At 35.7% G+C, this 20,758-nt stretch overlaps 1 protein-coding gene across 9 annotated transcripts in view; it reads right to left on the bottom strand.

The window, feature by feature from the left end:
- The window catches only part of LOC124631935 (tropomodulin-1), a 64,855-nt gene that overhangs the window by 30,743 nt on the left and 13,354 nt on the right, over positions 1-20,758 (bottom strand). For 3 of the 9 annotated variants that reach the window (XM_047166577.1, XM_047166578.1, XM_047166576.1), the window contains exon 1: positions 9,828-10,248. The exons of 3 other annotated variants lie outside the window; for them this stretch is intronic. In XM_047166577.1, coding sequence (XP_047022533.1) covers positions 9,828-9,938 — 111 coding nt within the window. In that variant the 5' untranslated portion in view covers positions 9,939-10,248. Of the gene's footprint in view, positions 1-9,827; positions 10,253-20,758 lie in introns of those variants that run through there. 3 more of the 9 variants (XM_047166572.1, XM_047166573.1, XM_047166580.1) reach the window with 2 other exon arrangements.

Raw genomic sequence — 20,758 nt, 5'->3', positions numbered from 1 at the left:
AGTGGCACAGTTTAAGCCTTATTTACCGCGATAATACTTAAATTGGACATAAACCTCAAAAGCAAGCATTTTAAAGCCTCTATTTGTAGCAAGGACGTATTTTTTATTTATTTTTTGATACTTGTAACATATGGTATTGCAATGGACAATTATTATCCGAAGTCTATATTGAACCAGCGCAAATATTTATAGTACCAATATCCAGTACACGTCATACGCACGTGGCGTGACGTAAGCTCTGTATGTTTTGTGAATTCAGAAATTATCATTTCTGCTATATTGATATATGAAATAACGATTTTAAATGAAGAAGTTAAAACCTGAACGACCCTAAAAGTTGTTTAGGTACTATACTTAAGGATTAGGTAATTGAACTGAATGTGAATTAGAAAAATAATATTTTCAGATGATTATATCTGAAAATATTATTTTTAGGTAGATCCTGAAAAATAATGAAAAAATAATAAATAGACCATAAGTACGAATTCCAAGTAATAAATCTATTTCCAGAAATCGTTGGTTATTTCTATCTGCAATATAATAAATAGACATTCCTTGCCATGGCCGCGACAATACCGGCGAAGGTCAAACGATTCGCCCACACGTCAACAATAATATTTTGACTCATTTCCTAGTCGCAACTAGGTCTAGGTGGGCTCTATAATTTGTCAAAAACATTATTATTATTGTTTATCATCAACCTGGAAAAATTGGCACAGTTATAAAAAATGACCAAGTTACATCAATATTATTAGGTCCCGTCTACGATGGTGTCACCCAATTTAATTTTCATTGGACTGTTCAGGTCTATCCATCAGATAGGAATTTAAAATAGGCCAAAATCTGTCGACATGCATTTAGTGATAATTCCTTCGTCGTCCAGAACTTCTTTCTTTCGTTCAGAAGTAGGTATGAAGAACTCTTAATTTTTTCAAGATACGTACGCGCGACAAACAACCCCCTTGGCAATTGTAGTTATAACAAACAAAGAATAATAATATTTCTCACATACTGTTTTATTATTTAATACAGAAAATTAGAATTGTCAGCAACTGCATGTTTTTCAAACAAGTATTCTGCTCATGAAAAATGCGTGCAGGTGTTGTTGATTAATGTCCAGTTATTTATATTAAAATTGTGACAGATTCATTTGGAAAGCGTTGCATATGAAAATTGCATCATTAGATATGTAGGTTTAAGTAAGTAATTTAAAGAGCTATGGCGACGTCTTTTCTTTATAGAAATCGTGGAAGTCATGTGCAAGGAACTAATAGTTATGAAATGACGCAGTTATCGACTCTACCACTTTGGGAAAGCATAACGTAGACAAAAACGTTGATGTAAAGTATGTTCACTCCATATTTATTTTTATACGAGCTCGTATATACACTTATGTCTGTAAGTAGAACTGCAACGATTAAATAAATAGGAACTTGCACGCTCCAATAGAAGAGAAAATGAACGTCGACCACATTTCTTCTAAAATTCATAACACAAACAACTTGGAACGCATTTAAACTCGAATTTCGTAAAACGAATAGACGCATGCAACACACGAAGCATTCGATATCCGGTGGCACACGTAGGTTTGGCCCATATATTCCGATTGACGCAACTGTGCCATCGCATCGCATCGCCCTTGGAGCGAGCTTGACCGAAGATCAAAAGCTGTATTTTACCATTTTTACGACAACTATCAGACTTATATCAAAAGATCTTTAGGGGAAAGTTGTGTGAAAATCGTAAGAAAGAAAGTTAGAATCGAGATTTTACGACAACGTGCGTGATTTGAATTTCGAAGCAAGGCGACGGTGTTTTTTTTCAAAGATTAGAGAGTGACTAAACTAAAGAGTTTACTTTGTTCTTACCCAAACCTATTTTTAAGAATGATGCTTTCTCATTACACACATAATTTCATAGCAAGACAATAACTGAATATCACTGTCACTGTTAGCAATGCCAAAGAAAAGTGTGAAAACATGACATAATACGGCGGTTGTATTCGTTGCCAACGTTTAGCGATCATTTGCATCATTAAACAGTTGTATTTCTGAGAAACTTGTGAATTTTATCATATAAATTAACATTTTAGCGTCTTTGAAGGTCTGAATCATCTGAATGAATCCAGAGTTGGGCTCGGATACCTGAAATACCTGCATGTTTTCAAGGTTGAACATTATATTGACTGTAGGAAGGTCCCTACTGTAGGTTTTATGTCGTCATGAAAATGTTTGTTTATTGTTTTTGTCACATTTTCACAGAAGCCCTATTATATCCCCTGTAGACAGGAAGCCATTGTCTCTAATTGATTTTGGTTGGCACTACTCCTCTCTTGCTATAAATCTGCTCTCAAATAATTTACAACATTAAATTGTCAGCATTGTTTATTTGTAAAATGTACCATACAATGTTAATTTGAATTAATTACTTCTATGAAAAACAAGCATATTTGTTCTCTATCTAATCCACTTTGAGAACTTGGCCAGTCTTTGGATGCGGAAGTCAGACGAACGATTTGGTGGTTATGGTTTGATTATTTTCTATCCAGCTAGCTTTGTTATTTAAAAAAACATTAAAATCAAATTCTACATCCGACATCCACGGTAGACCTCCTTTATTGACATGACAATGTTGATAATTAGGTATCTATCTACCATGTAAAATATCACGTATGGACATTATGATATGTTTCTTTTCCTCTCTGGCAATGCACTGGGAAACCACACGTTCATAATCCGGATAAGTCGCATGCCTTGCCATTTCCGGACAAACATAATTCCTAACAACGCACGTGACTACTTATTCATACTCTCTTTCCTGTGCAAGATTAATGTTCTGGCTTTATTTCTCCAGTACCTCACAGCCCATTAGTATCTAGACAATTTGGCAAACTTATACTTCAATAATTCATCTGTAATTACGAATAATTCATATTTAGTTTATAGCTGAGCAAGTTTCCAATCTACCTGGTTGCGAATCGAATTTGACGTAATCATCATGGAACCGCAACATGTAAGAGATTATTGAAGTGATTTTTCTATCTATAGGCTGTAATGAACTTTCCAGTCTATTGACTGCATATATAATAATACTTTAGTAATTATGGAGAAATCTGTTAGAGAGTTAAGTAGAAAAGTCATAAGCATTACTGATTGATAAAAGTTACTTGATTGAAATGAAAACCAGTCGATAAGTAATGAGCAAAGTGCTAATTTCGTATTGTAAGCAGAGAGAAAATTAATTAAGGCGACGAATTGGTCAACAATAATTCCATAACCGGCACGCGCATCTAAGGCGTCAAAAGGGGTCGGAGCGTCTGAGCGGGGCGAGGATAACAATACGCGCGCTAGCTTATAACTAAAAGTCGTAAGCGACAAAATGGTTTTGTAATTTTATTATTTAGAAATGATAATTTGATAAAAATTCCTTCTACAATTTTAAAGAGTATGTATATACTCAACTACTAAAAAAGTAAAGAGGCTTAAATCGGTCCCGTTTGCCCATATTATGTGAATCTCTTTTTAAAAAGAGGTATGTTTGATATATTTTTCTCTGTTATAAAAGTTACCTAATCATGTTTCTACGTCTAACAAAATAAGGTTTATATCACGAACTTTCAGGTAACCAAGTTGTATTTTGATCCGTTTTGTATTTACTGAGAAAAATTGAGATCCTTGGCGCCAAAAATTCCAATTCGTCCTCTTAACGGTAGAGGAGTTTTAAGTACCAGGTACCTTATGTATAAGCACTATAGTTGAGGAGAAAACTCTGCTAATTATATACTTTCTTAAGTTTAAATATCCAATGAACTAGGTAACTCAGATGTTTCGCAAAGGTACAAAGTTGATTCTGAAACCAGCTTCAACACACAAACGTGCTTACACGATATCAATGCTTTCGAATTACCATTTTCCAACGGCTTGCATGATAAACAGACATGGCTACGTGTTTTACTGTATATCTATCGTGATATTGAATATGGAGTGCTCATCGTGGACTCAAACCTCTTCACGTAAGTCGTGCTGACACGTCACAATCACTCGTGACGTGATATCGTCGTTCTCAGGACTTGTTTGGATTATCATGTGAACTCTTTAGAGTTTCCCTTCATTGTTTGTTTGTGTAGTCGTGCTAGGGTGAAGGAAATGTCATTTCACACAGAGGTTGGATGTCATGACATGTCGTGTGTGACTGAGTACCTGAGTACATACATAGGTAATGGTTTAAAACATTGTCCCACAACTGTCGTTCCATAAGTGAGTTTTATTGCTTTTTAAAGTTATGAAGTTGAAAAATTCTTTGCTAAAGTGAAACAGAAATTCTGAAAGTGTGTGAAAAGTTTTGTGAAACAATCGTATAAAGTTCGTTACGTCATTGTTCGGCTGATGGGCTATTATAAAATCCAAAGCTAATAAAAACAACAATGAGGCTACATTTCTCATTGACTTTCATTATCTGTGAACGTTTTAACTCACACAGAATTTATAATGCGTTCGAAGCTCTTCTCAGAATAGGGGCCAGACTTTATAGCCGTTTATCATGTAGAAAGAGAGTGAATCATTAATAGACATGAATTTAAAAAAATATTGGAAATTAGGTAAGGGCAGCGAATTTTGAAACTTTCGAAAAGTTCTAAGGCTAATTATGTATCTAGCTGTTTCAAGCAATAGCCAGTTTTCTCATGTTCTTTCCAGTCTAATAAGAAATTACACTGGTCGTTACAACTTCTCTGCTGTAAAATTGTTTATGGCTTACATTATGAATGTTGTTCGAAATGCAAATTTAGCCCAGCTGGCTTATTCGCTAACTTTCGAATTCTCAGATGTCAACTGGCCTCAGTTGTCATCGGAACTTTGATGTCAACCTATAAGTTCAAAACATTGGTATTCTGTATCGCATGAAGTGGATATCGGTGGATATCGTTACACGGTTGCTGACGCCAAAACTACGATGACAACTTGACAACTCTATTTTTTTATCGACTATTATACTGCTAAGTAGGAAATACCCTATTAGCATTACATTACTACGTTTGAGAGAACGCTTTATTTTCAGCGTGTTATATATTTAAAAACAATCTGTGGCGGTAAAATTCAGTATTTGCTTTCTATTGTGTGTGAACTTGGTGTCTAAAGTTCCGTGTGGTTGAACAATATTTTAATTGAGAATATTGTGAGTATTGTATGTAGTTATTATAAATTTAACAACGTAAACAATATTTTGATACGTAGATTCTTATGTTTTGCATGCAAAAAAAAATTGGTACACTACAGGAAGGTAACTTTACGTACTTGAGTAGGTCGTCCCATACATTGAGAGCATCGGTTACCTCACTTACTAAATGAAGGTTGAGACATGCTGCAAATTAGTAACATCAAATTATGTAATATTGGTATTTATTTAACTTTTTACGTTATAAATTCTTACTTTTAGCTCAATTGCAACAGCAGTGTTTTTTTGAGCACGTTGCAGAAACGGACGTAACTCTGCTGAAACTCGCTGAAACCTTGATTTGTTGATACGGAAATTTGCCATGAATTCCTTCTCCCGTAAATCCAGAGAATTATTGCAATCTCGCATACGACGTTTCTGGATTCTGGATAAACTTCGTTTTGTCTCTTATTCCACAAATGCCAGCAAAAATACACGCGAAATTTATATTCCACACAAAGAAATATAAAACAAATAAAAATAATACAATTAAAAATAACACTATCAAAAAATAAAGGAAATGACTCAGGGTTTGTATTTCTATTGGAATCGCAAAATTAGAGAAATCTAATATGTCTGATGCAACAATATAGTATAGACATCCCAGTGATGAGGCATAAAACACTGCTATTTGTAGTGTATTTCAAAAAATGACATTGGCTATCAATTTGATGTCCACTGGGCTTACGGAATCGCAATATAACGTTTATCGATACAGAAACCGCTGTCAAAATGAGTCATGGTGGATATCAGCCTGTGTCGATGCTGATGACGTCATCTCATTTGGTAACTGGCGTTAGCGAATAAGAAAATAGCTGTTTGACAATATACTGATGTACACTTTACCAATTGATGATATCTGCGAGCTGTCAGTGGAGTTAGCGAATAAGGCTACAGGATTAGTGGCCATGACGTGCTTACTCATCCACTTACTAAGCGCGGTACAAATCATTGTTCTCACTGGTTCCTTTATCCCAACTTCGTCACTGATTCATAAAAGTATGTTCTCCTTGAACTGACAAACCTACGTTCGTTTTTTAAAGAATTTCAAACATTTTTTGACATTGTCTGTGACGTTTCATTACAAATAGATGTTATGTGTGTTACGAGATTGTTCGTTGTGTTGTTTGTTCTACAGTCCGGCGACATGATAATGTCGCCGGACTGTAGAAATTGTACTGTTCACTGTACACTGACGCAGCATGAAAGCGTTACATTCAAGCAAGTCTATTTAAATCGCTCAATGTAAGCTCGACACGTTTGACTCGGTCAAGCGAGATTATTAACCCTTGCACCGGTCTATCACTAAACAAACGTAAAGTTGACCTTTATGATTCATACGTTTCGCATCCGCGCTTTCTATTTACACACAACCTTGCTTTTATTATATTTTTAGACTCATTGCTTTTATTTGATTTCCAAAAATGTACGTATCTCGGCGAGGCGAAGCAGTACAATCTATTTTAGATTCGTCTGCACGCAATTCAACAACGTCTTACACGAAAATGTTTCCGTCAAACGAATTTCATCTTTATTTTGTTTGAGTCAAGGTGTTGTTTTGTTTATTTTTGTTAGGATGTAAACAAAAAAACTTGTACTTTTAATTTTACTTTTCACTGTACTCTTGTTTATGTGACAAAAATGAGCTATAAAATGGCTTTATATAATCGTAAATTAATTCTTGTAAAAAAGTACCTACTCGGGAAAACTTATCAATTCAGTCATCAGTTTCACACAAACATTTTGTGAAAAACTGAAGTTTTTCTTAACGTTTCGCACAATACGTAAGCATTATTTTCGTGATGTGGTATTGTTCGCGTTTAGCGTTTGGCTCATTTAGTGATCGGTCGGTTTGTTCTGTCGGGCAATTAGCACTTTTCGGCAGCTGTCATCGAACTCGCGTGATGAGACTGTTTACGCCGACTTGCAGTTTGCGACCAAATAGTTAATAATAAACTAGGAAAATTACGTAGATACTGGCTAAATGAACTAAGCGGAAACAAGACATTTCTAGACCAAGAATTTTCAAAAACTGCAACTATACATAATTGAAACAAAATCCCTAGCTTGCCACTTGATGTCACCGGAGACCATAGATACCTACCTAATTCAGTTATCAAAACTTGACTTCGTAACTAGATTAAAGGAGGCCTACGAAATTCAGCTACGCTGCTACGAAACGGTCTTTCGAATATTTAAAATAAGTAAAAGCTTTAATTTTATTATGAACATAAAATATTACATTTATTTTATAGGCTGCATTAATTGTTAACCATAAAGACTTAATGAGCAGACATCACGCAAAATAAATTGTCAAAAGGTCAAAGCCCTCGTAAGATTACAAAAAGGCAATTCTAGAAACTAGTGTAGACGAGGCTGACGAATACAAACAAAGATGGCTGATTGTCGTGTGAACATAATGTATTACCTATGTACTTAGAAATAAATATAATTACTTATAATTAATATTAATACCTTTGGTTTCGCTTTCCAAGTGTTCGTATCCCAAGCTTAGCTGCTAGCTGCTATCTTTGTATGTATACCTAAGTTTGCTCTGCTCACGTCAAGACCATACATAAACACTTTTCACCCGGTCGAGTTCAATGACCCCGTGAATACTTTCCAGATTTTCATTTAGATCTTCTTACTGTTTTGATTTGTTTGATAACATACTTTGTTTATAAAGTTTGCAGACGCGACCAATGATTCCTGAGTCTTTTCAGGTCAGTTTACCTTTTGGTGTAGCTACTAATGTAAAAAATATTTAAATTACATTTTTCAACGTCGATCTTTTAAAGAAATTGCAAGTATTCACGTTTTAGATTGTTGTTTGGTTTATGCAATAGTAGGTTAATTTAATATTTGGACTTGACCAACCTCAATAAATGCTGGGAGTTTAGATAGGTACAGTCGAGACTACGGATATTGGCTTAAGCATTTTGAGAAAAAATGAAAACTGTGAATACCTATTGTATTATGTTATTTGTGTGTACCTATTATTCCTATCATCTTTCACTTAATTTATTTACTAACTACGTCGGATAAGTCGTCATAAAACACTTCTTGCGCAGCCATGCCTACCTGATTTAAACAGTTGCAGGCTCCAACATTGTCTCGAGGAAACTATAATATTCCAGTATGTGGAGCAATGGATGCAATGAATCATGCCAATTGTTTACACTGTATTTTCTAAATTAAACATTGTTAGTAAGCCCCGAACCGAAATTAGAAAATGAAGAAAATGTAGAATAACTTCGAGTAAGTAATGTATGAGATTTTGAAATGTTTGCAAAGTTCAGGCCTTTGCAGACTTCATGAATTGATGTCTGCCGCACAAAAGTCAAAAAAACTATTTAACATTGTAGCTACAAAAGGCCAGGATAATCATTTCTTCATTTCTGTGAAGATACGATATTTCCAATTACAAAATGCACCATTGTTCCCAAACAAAAGACCATTCACTGCGCAAACGCATTGTTGACGTGTATCACATTGTCTCTGGTTCCTCGCTTCGACATTATGGTTTATTGAATTGAGATTCGTGTTTCGACATAAGAACTCGCGATTCATTATGCTACGGTCAAAATATGAACTTTTTCTTTTTGAAACTTTCAGCCTCTATCTAAAATATATGTTCGGTGTTCTTGTGTGTCGTTCAACACTTTTCAAAAATAACACTGCCTATAAAGTTTTAGGAAAATAGACGAGGACAGGGTCCTTAGTCGCCAGTTTTAAGATAAAAAGACAGTCTGCGTAAAATGTATAAATTAATGTCAACAAAAGGTCGGCTCTCGGAATCCTAATTAGCTGTTCACGAAACACTTGCGCTACATGGGCCATAGAGCGGAACATATTAAAACTAAAGCAATAATCTCCTAGTGGCTTGCGCCAAAAACAAGATTAAATAATATTTTTGGGGCTCATACATAATTTTAGAGGATGATTATGCTGTGGAGTGATGTATTTTATCAATAATTTGAGTACAACGCATAAGATTCATGATTTGAGTAAATTGCATAAATTCTGACAAGACATGTCGTAAAGATCAAAAGCTTTTTCATCTTATTTTCACCTTAATTTTTTGGATTGACACCGTAGTGACAGGTACTAATAGATCTTTTGCTGTAAAACTTTGTTTTTCAGTTTTCCCAGAAATAATTAATTTGCAACTAATGATGCAAAATTATACGGGGCGACTCAAAATTTCTTTTTCACATGTCGTGAAGCAAAAATTATGTAATTTTAGAGCAGTGCGTCAGTTGATTTATAAGAGTGGTGACAGTTGACGGTGGAACTCGCCTTCACCTTGGTGCGAGAGCTGGTTTATATCAGGGGGATTCTACATTGACGGTGCCCGTGACATCCGCGCGCTCCACTTGTCCAAAATAAACACCTCTAACAATGATACAGACGAGACGCAATAAAAATATAAGTGTCGCCATTTGCCTTCACACTCATTTCTAGCAAGGTAATTTTGGAATTAAAATGTCATGTTTCAACGAGTTTTTAGCTTCACCTGTTCTTAAATGCAACTGTCTGCCGTTGCTATGTCTTTGAGGCAAAAATATAACTGGTACGCGAGTCACGATCAAGGCCAACGGTTCGTATGGACTTACTGAAGGTATCTGTTTCCTGGTGGTGGTGGTGGTGATGGTCTCCACGGTCTCCTCCACCACCTCCTCGTCGCCGTCCTCCTTGTCGGTCCATGGTCCAAAGAACTCCGACATGTTTGCCGTTATATTCTTCTTCACCCACAACACTGAACTCCAAGGAACCTTTGACACACATTCACTGCACTTCACAGAACTTCACTAATAATTGGTCGATATCACTCATTTATCTTTTATTGATTTATCTTTGAAGACCGGTTTAAGCTTGGATATTGTTGCGTACTTCTAGTTCCCTGGGAGCTGTGCCCATAGCTGTGATAAAGCACAATAACGGAATCAATATTCGGAAAGCGTCGACAGGAGCGTTTTCTGGCGCTGCACCGCGGAGACGGCCAGAGTTGATGTTGTATAAAATCCTACTGGAAAACTGAAATAACCGGCGCGAACAAAAAGCACCAGCCAAAACATTTCACGTGCGGGCGTATTATTAGTTGGACGATCTAGCCGAAAGAGTTAAGTGTCGCGGTGGCCTTTTACCACAATTATACCGGATTGATATTAGTATTTTCCGCATTTATTACTCAGCTATGTGAAGTACCGTTTATTGAATGCATCGTGGTGTACTCCTGCGCATGCTTCACAGAATTTACTTTGACACAAACTGGCTGTAAACATCACTTTTAAACGCTTTGTTAAGCTCACTAACGGTTCATATTCGTAACAAATAATCGCACTTGCAGGTTTGTCTTATTTGTCGTATTTATGTTTTATGGTGGAATTTCGATAGCGAATCCGACACATTACGAGAATTGGCTCGACATCAGAGTTTTTTATGATATCTAAATTAAAAACAAGTATTTATATCAAAGCAAATGTCCGCAGTTCGTTATATTCAGCTGTTTTTAAACCCCTAGATATTTTAAGTTGTAAACTACTGGTGCGTAGCGTATTTTTTATACAAATTGAATAAATATCCATCCATGCCATTTTGATAGAATTTATGAAAAGAGTGAACTTTGTTCGTGAAAATCGCGAACTCTCATTACATAGCTATAAAATCGGGCACTGAGTATTATTTTTTTTAAATATTTTTTCGCAATTAATTAGAGAAAACTCAGTAAAATCCAGTGTTCTGGGTGTGGGATACATTTTGTATGTAGCCATCCAGCGCGGCGTCGGCGTAGGCGCTGACAGCTCCTCCACTTAATATAAATACGCGGTTCTCCTAACAGCGCGCGATAAATCTGTAGCATGCTTCGGGGATTAACGCCCCACACGATACTTTAGCAGCTATATCGTTATCGATAGAGTCCTTTATCCAATGTAGTCGCATCACTAGACCCAACATGATACAACAATATAGACCGTACATGAATCAGAATATGGCTCAGAATGTAATGCACGATAAATTATGGGTCATCTCACAAATATTCCAGGTTTTTATGCATGAATTGGTAATTGGATCGAAATCTCTTCCATGTCGAGTGTTCTATGTGATTTGCGAATAAGCTGTACCACATAGAAACAGTTCTGAAATTCAAGAAGTTAATGAGAAAAACTGAAAAAATCTATTGTGAATTTTTGTGCCAAGAAATAGTGCATGTCACTTGGGAACGTGTAAAAGATTAGATTCTCTGACCTAAGTCTAAGGACGAGACAGACTTGTCAGAATAAATTAAATTCACACGATGACACCTTCCTTCATTTTGAGGAAAATGCATCCTCATTTAGATGAGAATATTCTATATTTGCGTTGTATCATCATCATGTCAGGCGCAGGACGTCCACTGCTGAACACAGACTCGTTGACTGGTTGGAAGCGGCCGTGTGTTCAGCTCCTACCCGCGACCTATGTTGTCAGATTGTCCATTATGTTTGCCAGTCCGGGGTCCTCTCAAGTACTTGTATTGATTTAGGTACATAGATGTCGCAATTTTTTTTACAGTGTTCGTAGACATTGGTCTAGCTAAGAGGAAAGCTTTTAAGGAACCATTGTTGATTAGGACCATCAGGACTAGGACACATTAATAATTTTGATGAGGTCCAGTCACCCCTTATTGTATGGGAATCTATTTCTCCATTAGGCTGAGACCATCCAAAAATATACTGCAAAAAATCGATTATGATAAAAAAATAAAAACTCAACTTTGAATACGCATGGATATAAAATGAATTATAACATTAAACAATTTTATTGCGAATTCCTTGAATGCTTAGTTTTTTACGATGTTTCATTTATTCAGCCGGAACCGTCATGGTGAATTTGGCAACAGACTGATACTTAGTATTTTATATTTCTTTTTCTTTTATAAAACTTTTCAAAGGGATTTCAAGGGCTAAAAGAACGTTGCCCGTTGTCCTTGGCGTACCTATATATCAGATTATTTTTGTAAAGAATGGATTCCGAAGCATCATCCAAATAACTGTCACATGGTTTGACGCAATAATGATAACGCTAAGAAACTGTTGTTGTTGTTTTTGTTATTGCTTGAACTTTCGGATGCTGTGTGAATAAAGTATACGGGACATTAATTGAATCCTATGATTATCCTGAGTTTCCTCGGATCATCGACAAAAGGTTGCAATGCTTGCAGAGCAGATGGCCGATGGGGTCGAAAAGTGCTGGAGTGGACACCACGGACAAGCAAGCGCAGCGTAGGAGGTCCAACCAACAAGGTGGACAGATGACCTTATAAAGGTCGCCGGAAGACGCTGGAAGCAGTTCGCCTCCAACAGGTATCTGTGGAGATCTAAGGGGCGGCCTATGTTCAGCAGTGGACGTCCTTTGGCTGAGATGATGATGATCGACAAAAGAAAGTAACTATTCAAAAGGTTCGCAAAACTACTTTCAGAGTATGAATCTGTCAAAACGCCCAACATTTTCTCTACAGACACGCCACACTATTTTATTTATACGTTTAAGGATGGTCCCGTGACACAAATAACGAGCATTTCTGTATTGTTAGCCGTTTAATTTTATGGTTTCTGACAAACGTGTGTGGTAATAATCATAATTCTTCATAACGGGCCCCTGTGACCTTTCAACTGCTCGTCCCAGTGTTGAATAGTGTTGTCACTGACAATACGTAACTACACTATTTGTCAATAGGATACATCCGAAATGACTTTTAGAACAATTAACTAACCTAGTCACTGGGGACATTAAAATGTACAATACTGTTGACTACAGAAATCCATTATCAGACTAAATTGTGAAGACAACAGTTTGGGGTCTACTGTACCATTACTACTATGTCCGTTCTAGTGTGACTCCCCGTTGCGGACCTGTATTTGTTGATTTCCCTACTAGCAAATAAAGGAAAATATATAATATACCTGAAGTACAGGAAAATAATTGTCATGTAGGACATTCACGTAACGTTTCTTCTTAGATCTTAATCTTACCATTCAAAAAGATATAATAAACAGTATAATCTAATTAATTCTGTGGCTAATTGTACGTCCGACGCTTTGTTGGCCAAATGCATTACAATTAGGAAGGGACAAAGGGTTGTAATATTGCGTAGTTATTTGTACTTCTAAGTACTTCCTATTAACAGATTTTGTCAGAATGCCAATACGGACATTGAGAAAATGTTGTTTTATTTTTGTGACACCTTCCCTGAAAACTGAGAGGATACCGTTTGTCTGTTAACACTTTTTTCTTCAAAAGTACTATGAAATAAAGGGCAATAATACAGGTCAGTAAAACTAAAGTAGGTTAATAGAGTTAAGCAAGGGATTGATTCGATTATTTATGTATCCCGAAATTATACTTGTCAAAATCAGTCGTAGGTATATCTTATCTAGATAATGTTTTTTTTTATACATAGGGCTTTGGGCTTTGTGACGTTTCTGCTTCACTAAAATTATTATCATAAAAACTCAATTCCAAATGAGTTTTTTCAGGAGCGCAAGTGTCATTGCCATAACATTACCTTGGTGCAACTTCATGACGTGCACATCCGACTCGCGTTTCCATGTCCAAAAGGAAGTAAGTACTCACGTGCAGCTCTCGTCTCCATAGTGACGTCACCCAAGGTCACTTACCTGCAATTACAGTCCATATTAAATCTAATGAATGACTACGATTGTCAAAAGGGTCATTAAAATCTCGTGAGATGACTAGTTATAGTTTGCCACGAATATTGTGCCAATGTTGGTGTTATTCTGACGTTGATTACTGCATTTATCATTCCCATCATGCAAAGTGTGTAAATGTCATTTATTTGTCATAAACTGTGCAATTGTCTTGTGGACTGCCATAATATCATCATCAGTTTATTAAATTCTGTTTATTTTAGACGACAATGTAAATAACACTGTAAATGTATTGACTGTGTTTATTAAGCTCTGTAAGATCTTGTAGTTTTGCAAATGACGTACAAAACTTGGCAACAAGTTAAAAGGAAGATTTTTGTACGAAATGTAGTCCAACAGATTCAAAATATCTCCCAAACATTAGACTCCGTAGGTGTTTTTATGTGAATTCAGTTTTGCGTCATGAATTTGTTAAGTTTCTACCTAAAACCTTTTTAACAATTTTGAACAAAAGCCCATCATTGAGTTTTCTTTGTCTGTTACGGCGACCTTAAAAATATAATTTCAAAAATACATGTTCATAGACAACTAAAAATGTACAAAGCCGCAAATAAAAGTGACAGGTGATAAAGAAAGCGCGGGAAACGTCCCTGTCATTGGACGAGGACACTAGCGCCTCACCTGGCGCCGCCCGTGACCCGCACTAAAAATAATACGACACATCCGTTCAAAAGACATTATGTAATGAATTTTGCGTCACTCAAGGCTGCTTGCAGATTCCTCCGACGTTTATAAACGTCACAATTTCCAAGCTTTCGTCAGCCGTAGGTAAGTAGATGCAGTACAGGTGAACGCAAAACCGTCAACAAGATTTTCCGAGAATTTTGTTTTTGATCGCAATAATAAAGAGTATGTAAAGCTTAAAGAGTCAATACACTAGGAGTAAGGTAACCAATTTTGATTATGATTGATTTAAGCAGTTGGATTTGCTTAAAAATATTATAATTTTCCTACGCTCTACGCCGTAGTCAGTTACGTGGTCGTAGCAGGAAAACTAGTTTATAGCTACGAATGTGACAAATCTAGAAACTTTGAACTTAGTGAATATTGATTTGTGTTTATGAAAAAACATTTGTGTTGAGTAAGTAAGTAGGTAGAGTGTATGTGTGTCTTGTGCCCCTGCCCAAATTTTTGGAAAACTGCCTCCGTCCTTCGCAAAGTTCGAAAACAGTTTGTTCTCTATGAAAGCGCGTCAGTTTGTTTTACGCAAACAATGGACTAGTAAATCAAAGTATTTATGACGCGATAAGACGTTTAAAACTTTATATGTATACAGAGGTAACTAAAACTATATGCACGTTTTCGATCTAAAAACCAATTCGATTTTTGTTTAGTCTACCTACATGGAAACTAGATCAAGTTTTTTGTTTTATCATGGCCATGGCTTCGTATCAAGCTGTTTAAGAAATAAAGTAAGTAACAACCTTAGAAACAAACATACATACACTCACAAACTTTCGCCTTTATAATAATAATGTGATTGATTACAAGCGTTTCATTACAAAAGTTTATTAAATCAATAAAGTAATGAACTTCTGTTTACAATAACGCTATTAGGTACAACGAATATTGATCAACGTTTCACGTCGTGCGTGGCTGCGTCCGTACAAATGCCTTCTCCATATTCAATAGTTTCATCAATGGATGTATTCAGAACAGCTAAGCCAGTTAACGGGTATCAACGGTGTAGGGTGATGCAAGACAAGACGGTCACTGAGGTGCTCACGTGTGTAAAAAGGGTAGGAAGTGGAGCGAAAAGTTTTTATGCCACGAGTTTTAGTCTATGGATAGGTTGGCCCGTTATAGTTCGGCCATTCAGAGAATGCGTTCCTGACACGTCGCGATTGAACTGACGACGTAACTTTGCAATGGCGTTGCAGTTACGATAAAAATATTTTTGCTGGTTGTTTACCGTTTTAACAATTGAGGAGCATTAAAACAACATTATTATATCAATAATCAATGAATGTAGTTACGTCGTCAGTTCAATCGCGACGTGTCAGGAACGCATTCTCTGAATGGCCGAACTATAACACGCAGGTATTTATGAAGCTAGAAGGGATTATAAGTACGAACCTACATAAAAAGGGTGCTTTATGTGATAGTTAAGGCTATAGTATTAATATTTTAAGTTTTCCACGTTCACCGTGACTTACTAACATTTTCATTTACATAGATACTGTCATAATTTCTAACATTTTTAGCCTTGTTTCCAGGAAGTACGGAGTTGTCACCCAATCCAGGTCAGCTTGCGACGACAAATTCGCAGAGTTGTACAACTTTTAACACCACATTAGTGGAGATTTATGTATTTTGAACGTATGTAGATACCTATGTTAGTATGGTAAAATTTCGTTCAATGTTCTTATTTCAATGGTTACTCGAGTCATTTTCCTTCAGACAATTTCAGCTCAACAAGCTTAAATATCTATAGTAAGTCGAAGTCAACACTTCTAAACTTGTAATTATAGCTATGCCCTAGTTTTTTCCTAAGATTATGAGTACCTGGATATGTATTTTTTCTCTAGTCAACACTTTTAAATACCTACATAAATTGTAATAAATAATTTTTTTTTAGATACTAATATCGTCGACAATTTTAAGTATTATGGTTATTTGGTTGCGAAATACGGAAATCATTCGCTTTTCCGTCTGCTACTAACATTTTAAAAGTCAACAGTCGATAGCGTTGTCATATAATATTTATTTCATTAACAATTCATTAAATGCGCTACATATAAATAGATAGAACGTAATGACAGTAATCCTATAGGGTGGAACCGATTCATTAAATAAAATCCATATTTGTTTTCGATGATTATCGATTGAGCATTTTCTAACGTCATTCATCGGAAAATTGTTTGACTACTAGGAAGTAAATTAGTTAGTTATCATCGAAATGAAATAATTAATGTTTCCTTGTATCTCTTAATTGTGTTTAGAGTCGAGTCTGAAGCTTTTGGCAATGGTCGGAGTGAATGAATCATAGGCCGCACAGTGCGCTCACGCATCCGAGATGCGGACAAAACAACACTTTGTTTATTTTATTAATATTACATTAAAGTCAAAGAAAATGTTCATACATATAAACATGAAGAGATAGTAAAATTTTATTGTGCAGTTTTCCGGTGGCGTTATAATTAATGCAGTTAATGTTCGCGATTATTTTAATATTCTCTGGCTTGTAATAACGTGAAAGTTTTTATTGTTATTTGTTCTTGTTTGATATTATTAGTCATTTCGCATTATTTTTTTTAAATATATGCCTTGCAATGTAGAATATATTGTTATGAAGAATAATCAAGGTCGGGTTATTGTAATTTCTCTAGAAACTGAGTCAGGAAAACCCTTGAGAAGACATGTAAACAAAAACATAAATAAATTAAACGAACAAATTACCCTTGGCACTTTATGTTTTTGATACGTATGATATGTCGCTTCAAGGCACATCGTTTATCGCTTTATTTACCTAATAAAATACATTGAATTTATCATAATTTTAAAGCAAGTACAAATTGTACGTCAGATATTAAAAATAATGTCATTAGTCATCATTATCAAAATAGCTTTTATCGCCTTCTCGTCAAAGATTGAATCGCCGTTATGCGGTCATGAACCCTTATGGTGACTTGTGTTGATATTAATGTAATTATTATCTATGTATAGATATATATATATAAATGAAACCCGCTTTCCGTTGTCACGACATAACATGAAAACGGCTTGACCGATTTGGCTGAAAATTAGAGGGGAGGTAACTTAGACCCGAGAGAAGGTTTTAGGATAGATTAGGTTAGGTTTTAGGTTTGATTTTTGTCACCATCCGGCTACGGGACGCGGGTGAAACCGCGGGCGAAAGCTAGTGCTTGATATAAATGAAGAAGTTTGAAATAAATAATCTTAAAGGTAAAAATACTACTTTTTTCTAGCTCTAGCTCTCAAGCCATACTCAAATGGCCAGTCAATTTCAAATACAGACACACAGCTAAACTGTGCAGATGGGCAGAGCAAAAATGATGGACAGATATTTTGAAATAATTTCGTCAAACATAAGCGTTGCAAAGGGGAATGCTCTATCACGCCCACACGTGGCCTGAACGAGACGTTTCACCTTTCACGTCAATAACTTTTTTTCAACATTCCCAAGATTCACACTTTTATAACTAAAATAAGTAACAATAACAACATCATTTCGGATTAAAGAACGCAAAGGAATGCCAATGTTGTTGTCAATGCCAGGGATTTTCGCTAAGTACACATTGGTTTCTCCACCGCACTTTTCAAAGAAAACTTTTCAAAATTAATAAGGAACATTTTTGAAAGTACCTAGAAGATTTCCTATAGGTATATGTTCAAAATAAAAGTTATGATGTAGCCTTATTAAAAATGGGTAGTAGAATAGCTAAAATAAATTAGACTTTTGTTATTATTTGATAAACACAATGGGAATTCATCAGATAGAACAAAGCGCCACTACAAAGCTCGGACTTCCTCTCATCAAGTGACTAACACAAAATCTTTGTTTGCCCTAAAGGGAATATAAAACTAAAGATATTTTTGTCTGCGCTTCGTCACACTGTGCTGTTGTCCGGTAAATTATATTCGGACAGCTGCAAGTGACGCGTGTCTCATCGATGTAGGTTAATGCAGGCAGCGCCATCTAGCCGCCGCGGCATGAACTAGCGTTTCCGACGGCGAATGTAACAAAGCGTGGCGCTAGCCAGTTTTCATGTTTGCTGGAAGAAATAGTTGAGCTTTGGTGCGAATTCACAGCTTGAAAGGTTTTCCGAAAATACTTGAAAAATCCAGTTTTAAATATAATTTATGCTTTTATCAACAATTAGATAAAAAATGGAGCTTTATATTTTGAAAAATTACTGAAGGAAGAATATTCTCGTAAGAGTGTATTACGGTAAATTGTGGAAATATAAACAGAATATTTTAAAAATAATTATCGAAAGTATCTAGAACTTCGGAAAGTGTGTGACGCCGTCTGACAGCAACAAAAGCGATGAAAGAAGCTGAGGAAACGTCAGCTGATTCTGAGAAAAGTTTGACAAAACACATTACGTCATGAAAACGTAACAGATTTGTCCTAGAGGTTACGACTGAAAACGAGAGGAATTTTGATGATTTCAATATTCTATTACTGAGATGATTTCATAATGAGAGTAACCAAATGTTTCGCTGAGAACATCACAATGTTCTTACTTCACGTTAGATAAAAAAAATAAATAGTAAGCATTTGCCTAATTAAAGTTAACGCTAACCTAACAAAAGGAATCCTTCTTACATGGCTATCATTAGTTCCGCCAGCGAACCCCACTAGAAAGCTCTTATTTGTATTTAGAACTCAAAAATAAACATCAGTCAGAGACAAGATCATTTCATCGTCTATATATTTTTAGGAGTCTCCTCCAAAGAGTTTAGATGGTCGTATTGATGAAGTTAGATTTATGATTTTCTATGTGCAATGACCTGGTTTCACATTTGTGTACTTCGTTTTTAATGTTTCCCAAGAAATTATTGTGTTTTTGATTTAATGTCGTCGTAACATTTTTGAGACCGTTACTCTTGTCTTTGTTGACTCATACCATTCTTAAGACAGTGTATCATGAACCTTTTTTTAAGAAATGGCGTCATAAGATGACACTTTAATTTATTTTGTTCATGAGTAACTCGAATGAAGAATGGAATCGATCTTATGGGATTCTAACAGTTTAGTATTGTATGCAACTTTGAACCCTACCACCATAAAATAATGACGCAAATGCATTAGGAGATGTATCTACTACGCTAGAAACTCTGACGTCTTCCACATCGCTCAAAGCTATTTGCAAACTTTATTACAGCAAGCAAGTCATTTTCTATCGATAATCTTTGTAGTGAGTAGATCTAGGGAGATCAATAGTCTCTTTATATGAAGGTAATTATCTATTTTATGTGTTGCAGTGTTGGTAGCTCTTATTCTCTCTTCCACGTTGTAGTGAGTACCTACTATTATAAGCATGTATACGACATATTTATTCTGTCGCTCGATGCAAGTAAATGTCTCAGGGATCTTCATCCCATCATATAAAGAATACATAATATTGAGACCAACAATATCTAAACCACAATGTTGTCTAATTTCATCTGAAAAATGTGTTGTGCGTTGCCCAGTGTGCTAAAACGTGGACATGATCATTACAGAAAAAGTCCAAACAAAAATAAAATTGGTCCACATGTATTAATGAAATAATTAAAGCATTGACCCACAAATAGAATGGCCGTGATATTGATCTTCTCATATCAATCAACATCGGTGTAATCCGATTTGTCAATACAAACAACTATGACTGACAACTGACTGTCAATGCTTGATCGACTGACGGCTATTAGAATAAATCACTGTGTGTACTCGCATGCCAATTAAATCCTGAACATGCAACTTTTAGTCGGACAAGAACATTTTAAAATCGTTAAATCTTAAGTACATTGAAGAAGATATATGGCTCACTTTTTATAAATGAAACATCAAACGTTTCGTATCTGTTCATAAAAAGTTAGGACATAGAAAAGTCACGAAATGAAATGCATTAAACCTAACTGTAGTAGGTAAACCTAATTCCAATAGCATTTGTACTGCAAGAAAAACTATGAAATTCATAGAAAGTGAACTAAATATACCCAAAGTACCGCAACTTTGTCTAACAAGAGACTAAAATAAGACCACAGCCCACGTTTAGACGACGAGCTGTCATTTTTTGCGCATCAACAGTTTCACTCTTGTTATTATCGATTATCATGATCGTTCTGGGAAAATCGCGGTATTTGCCGATTTTAATCGATTTTAT

Source organism: Helicoverpa zea, chromosome 7 (genome assembly GCF_022581195.2).
Source record: "Helicoverpa zea isolate HzStark_Cry1AcR chromosome 7, ilHelZeax1.1, whole genome shotgun sequence".
NCBI classification, from domain to species: Eukaryota; Metazoa; Arthropoda; class Insecta; order Lepidoptera; family Noctuidae; genus Helicoverpa; species Helicoverpa zea.
This window is presented reverse-complemented; position numbering and strand designations above follow the sequence as displayed.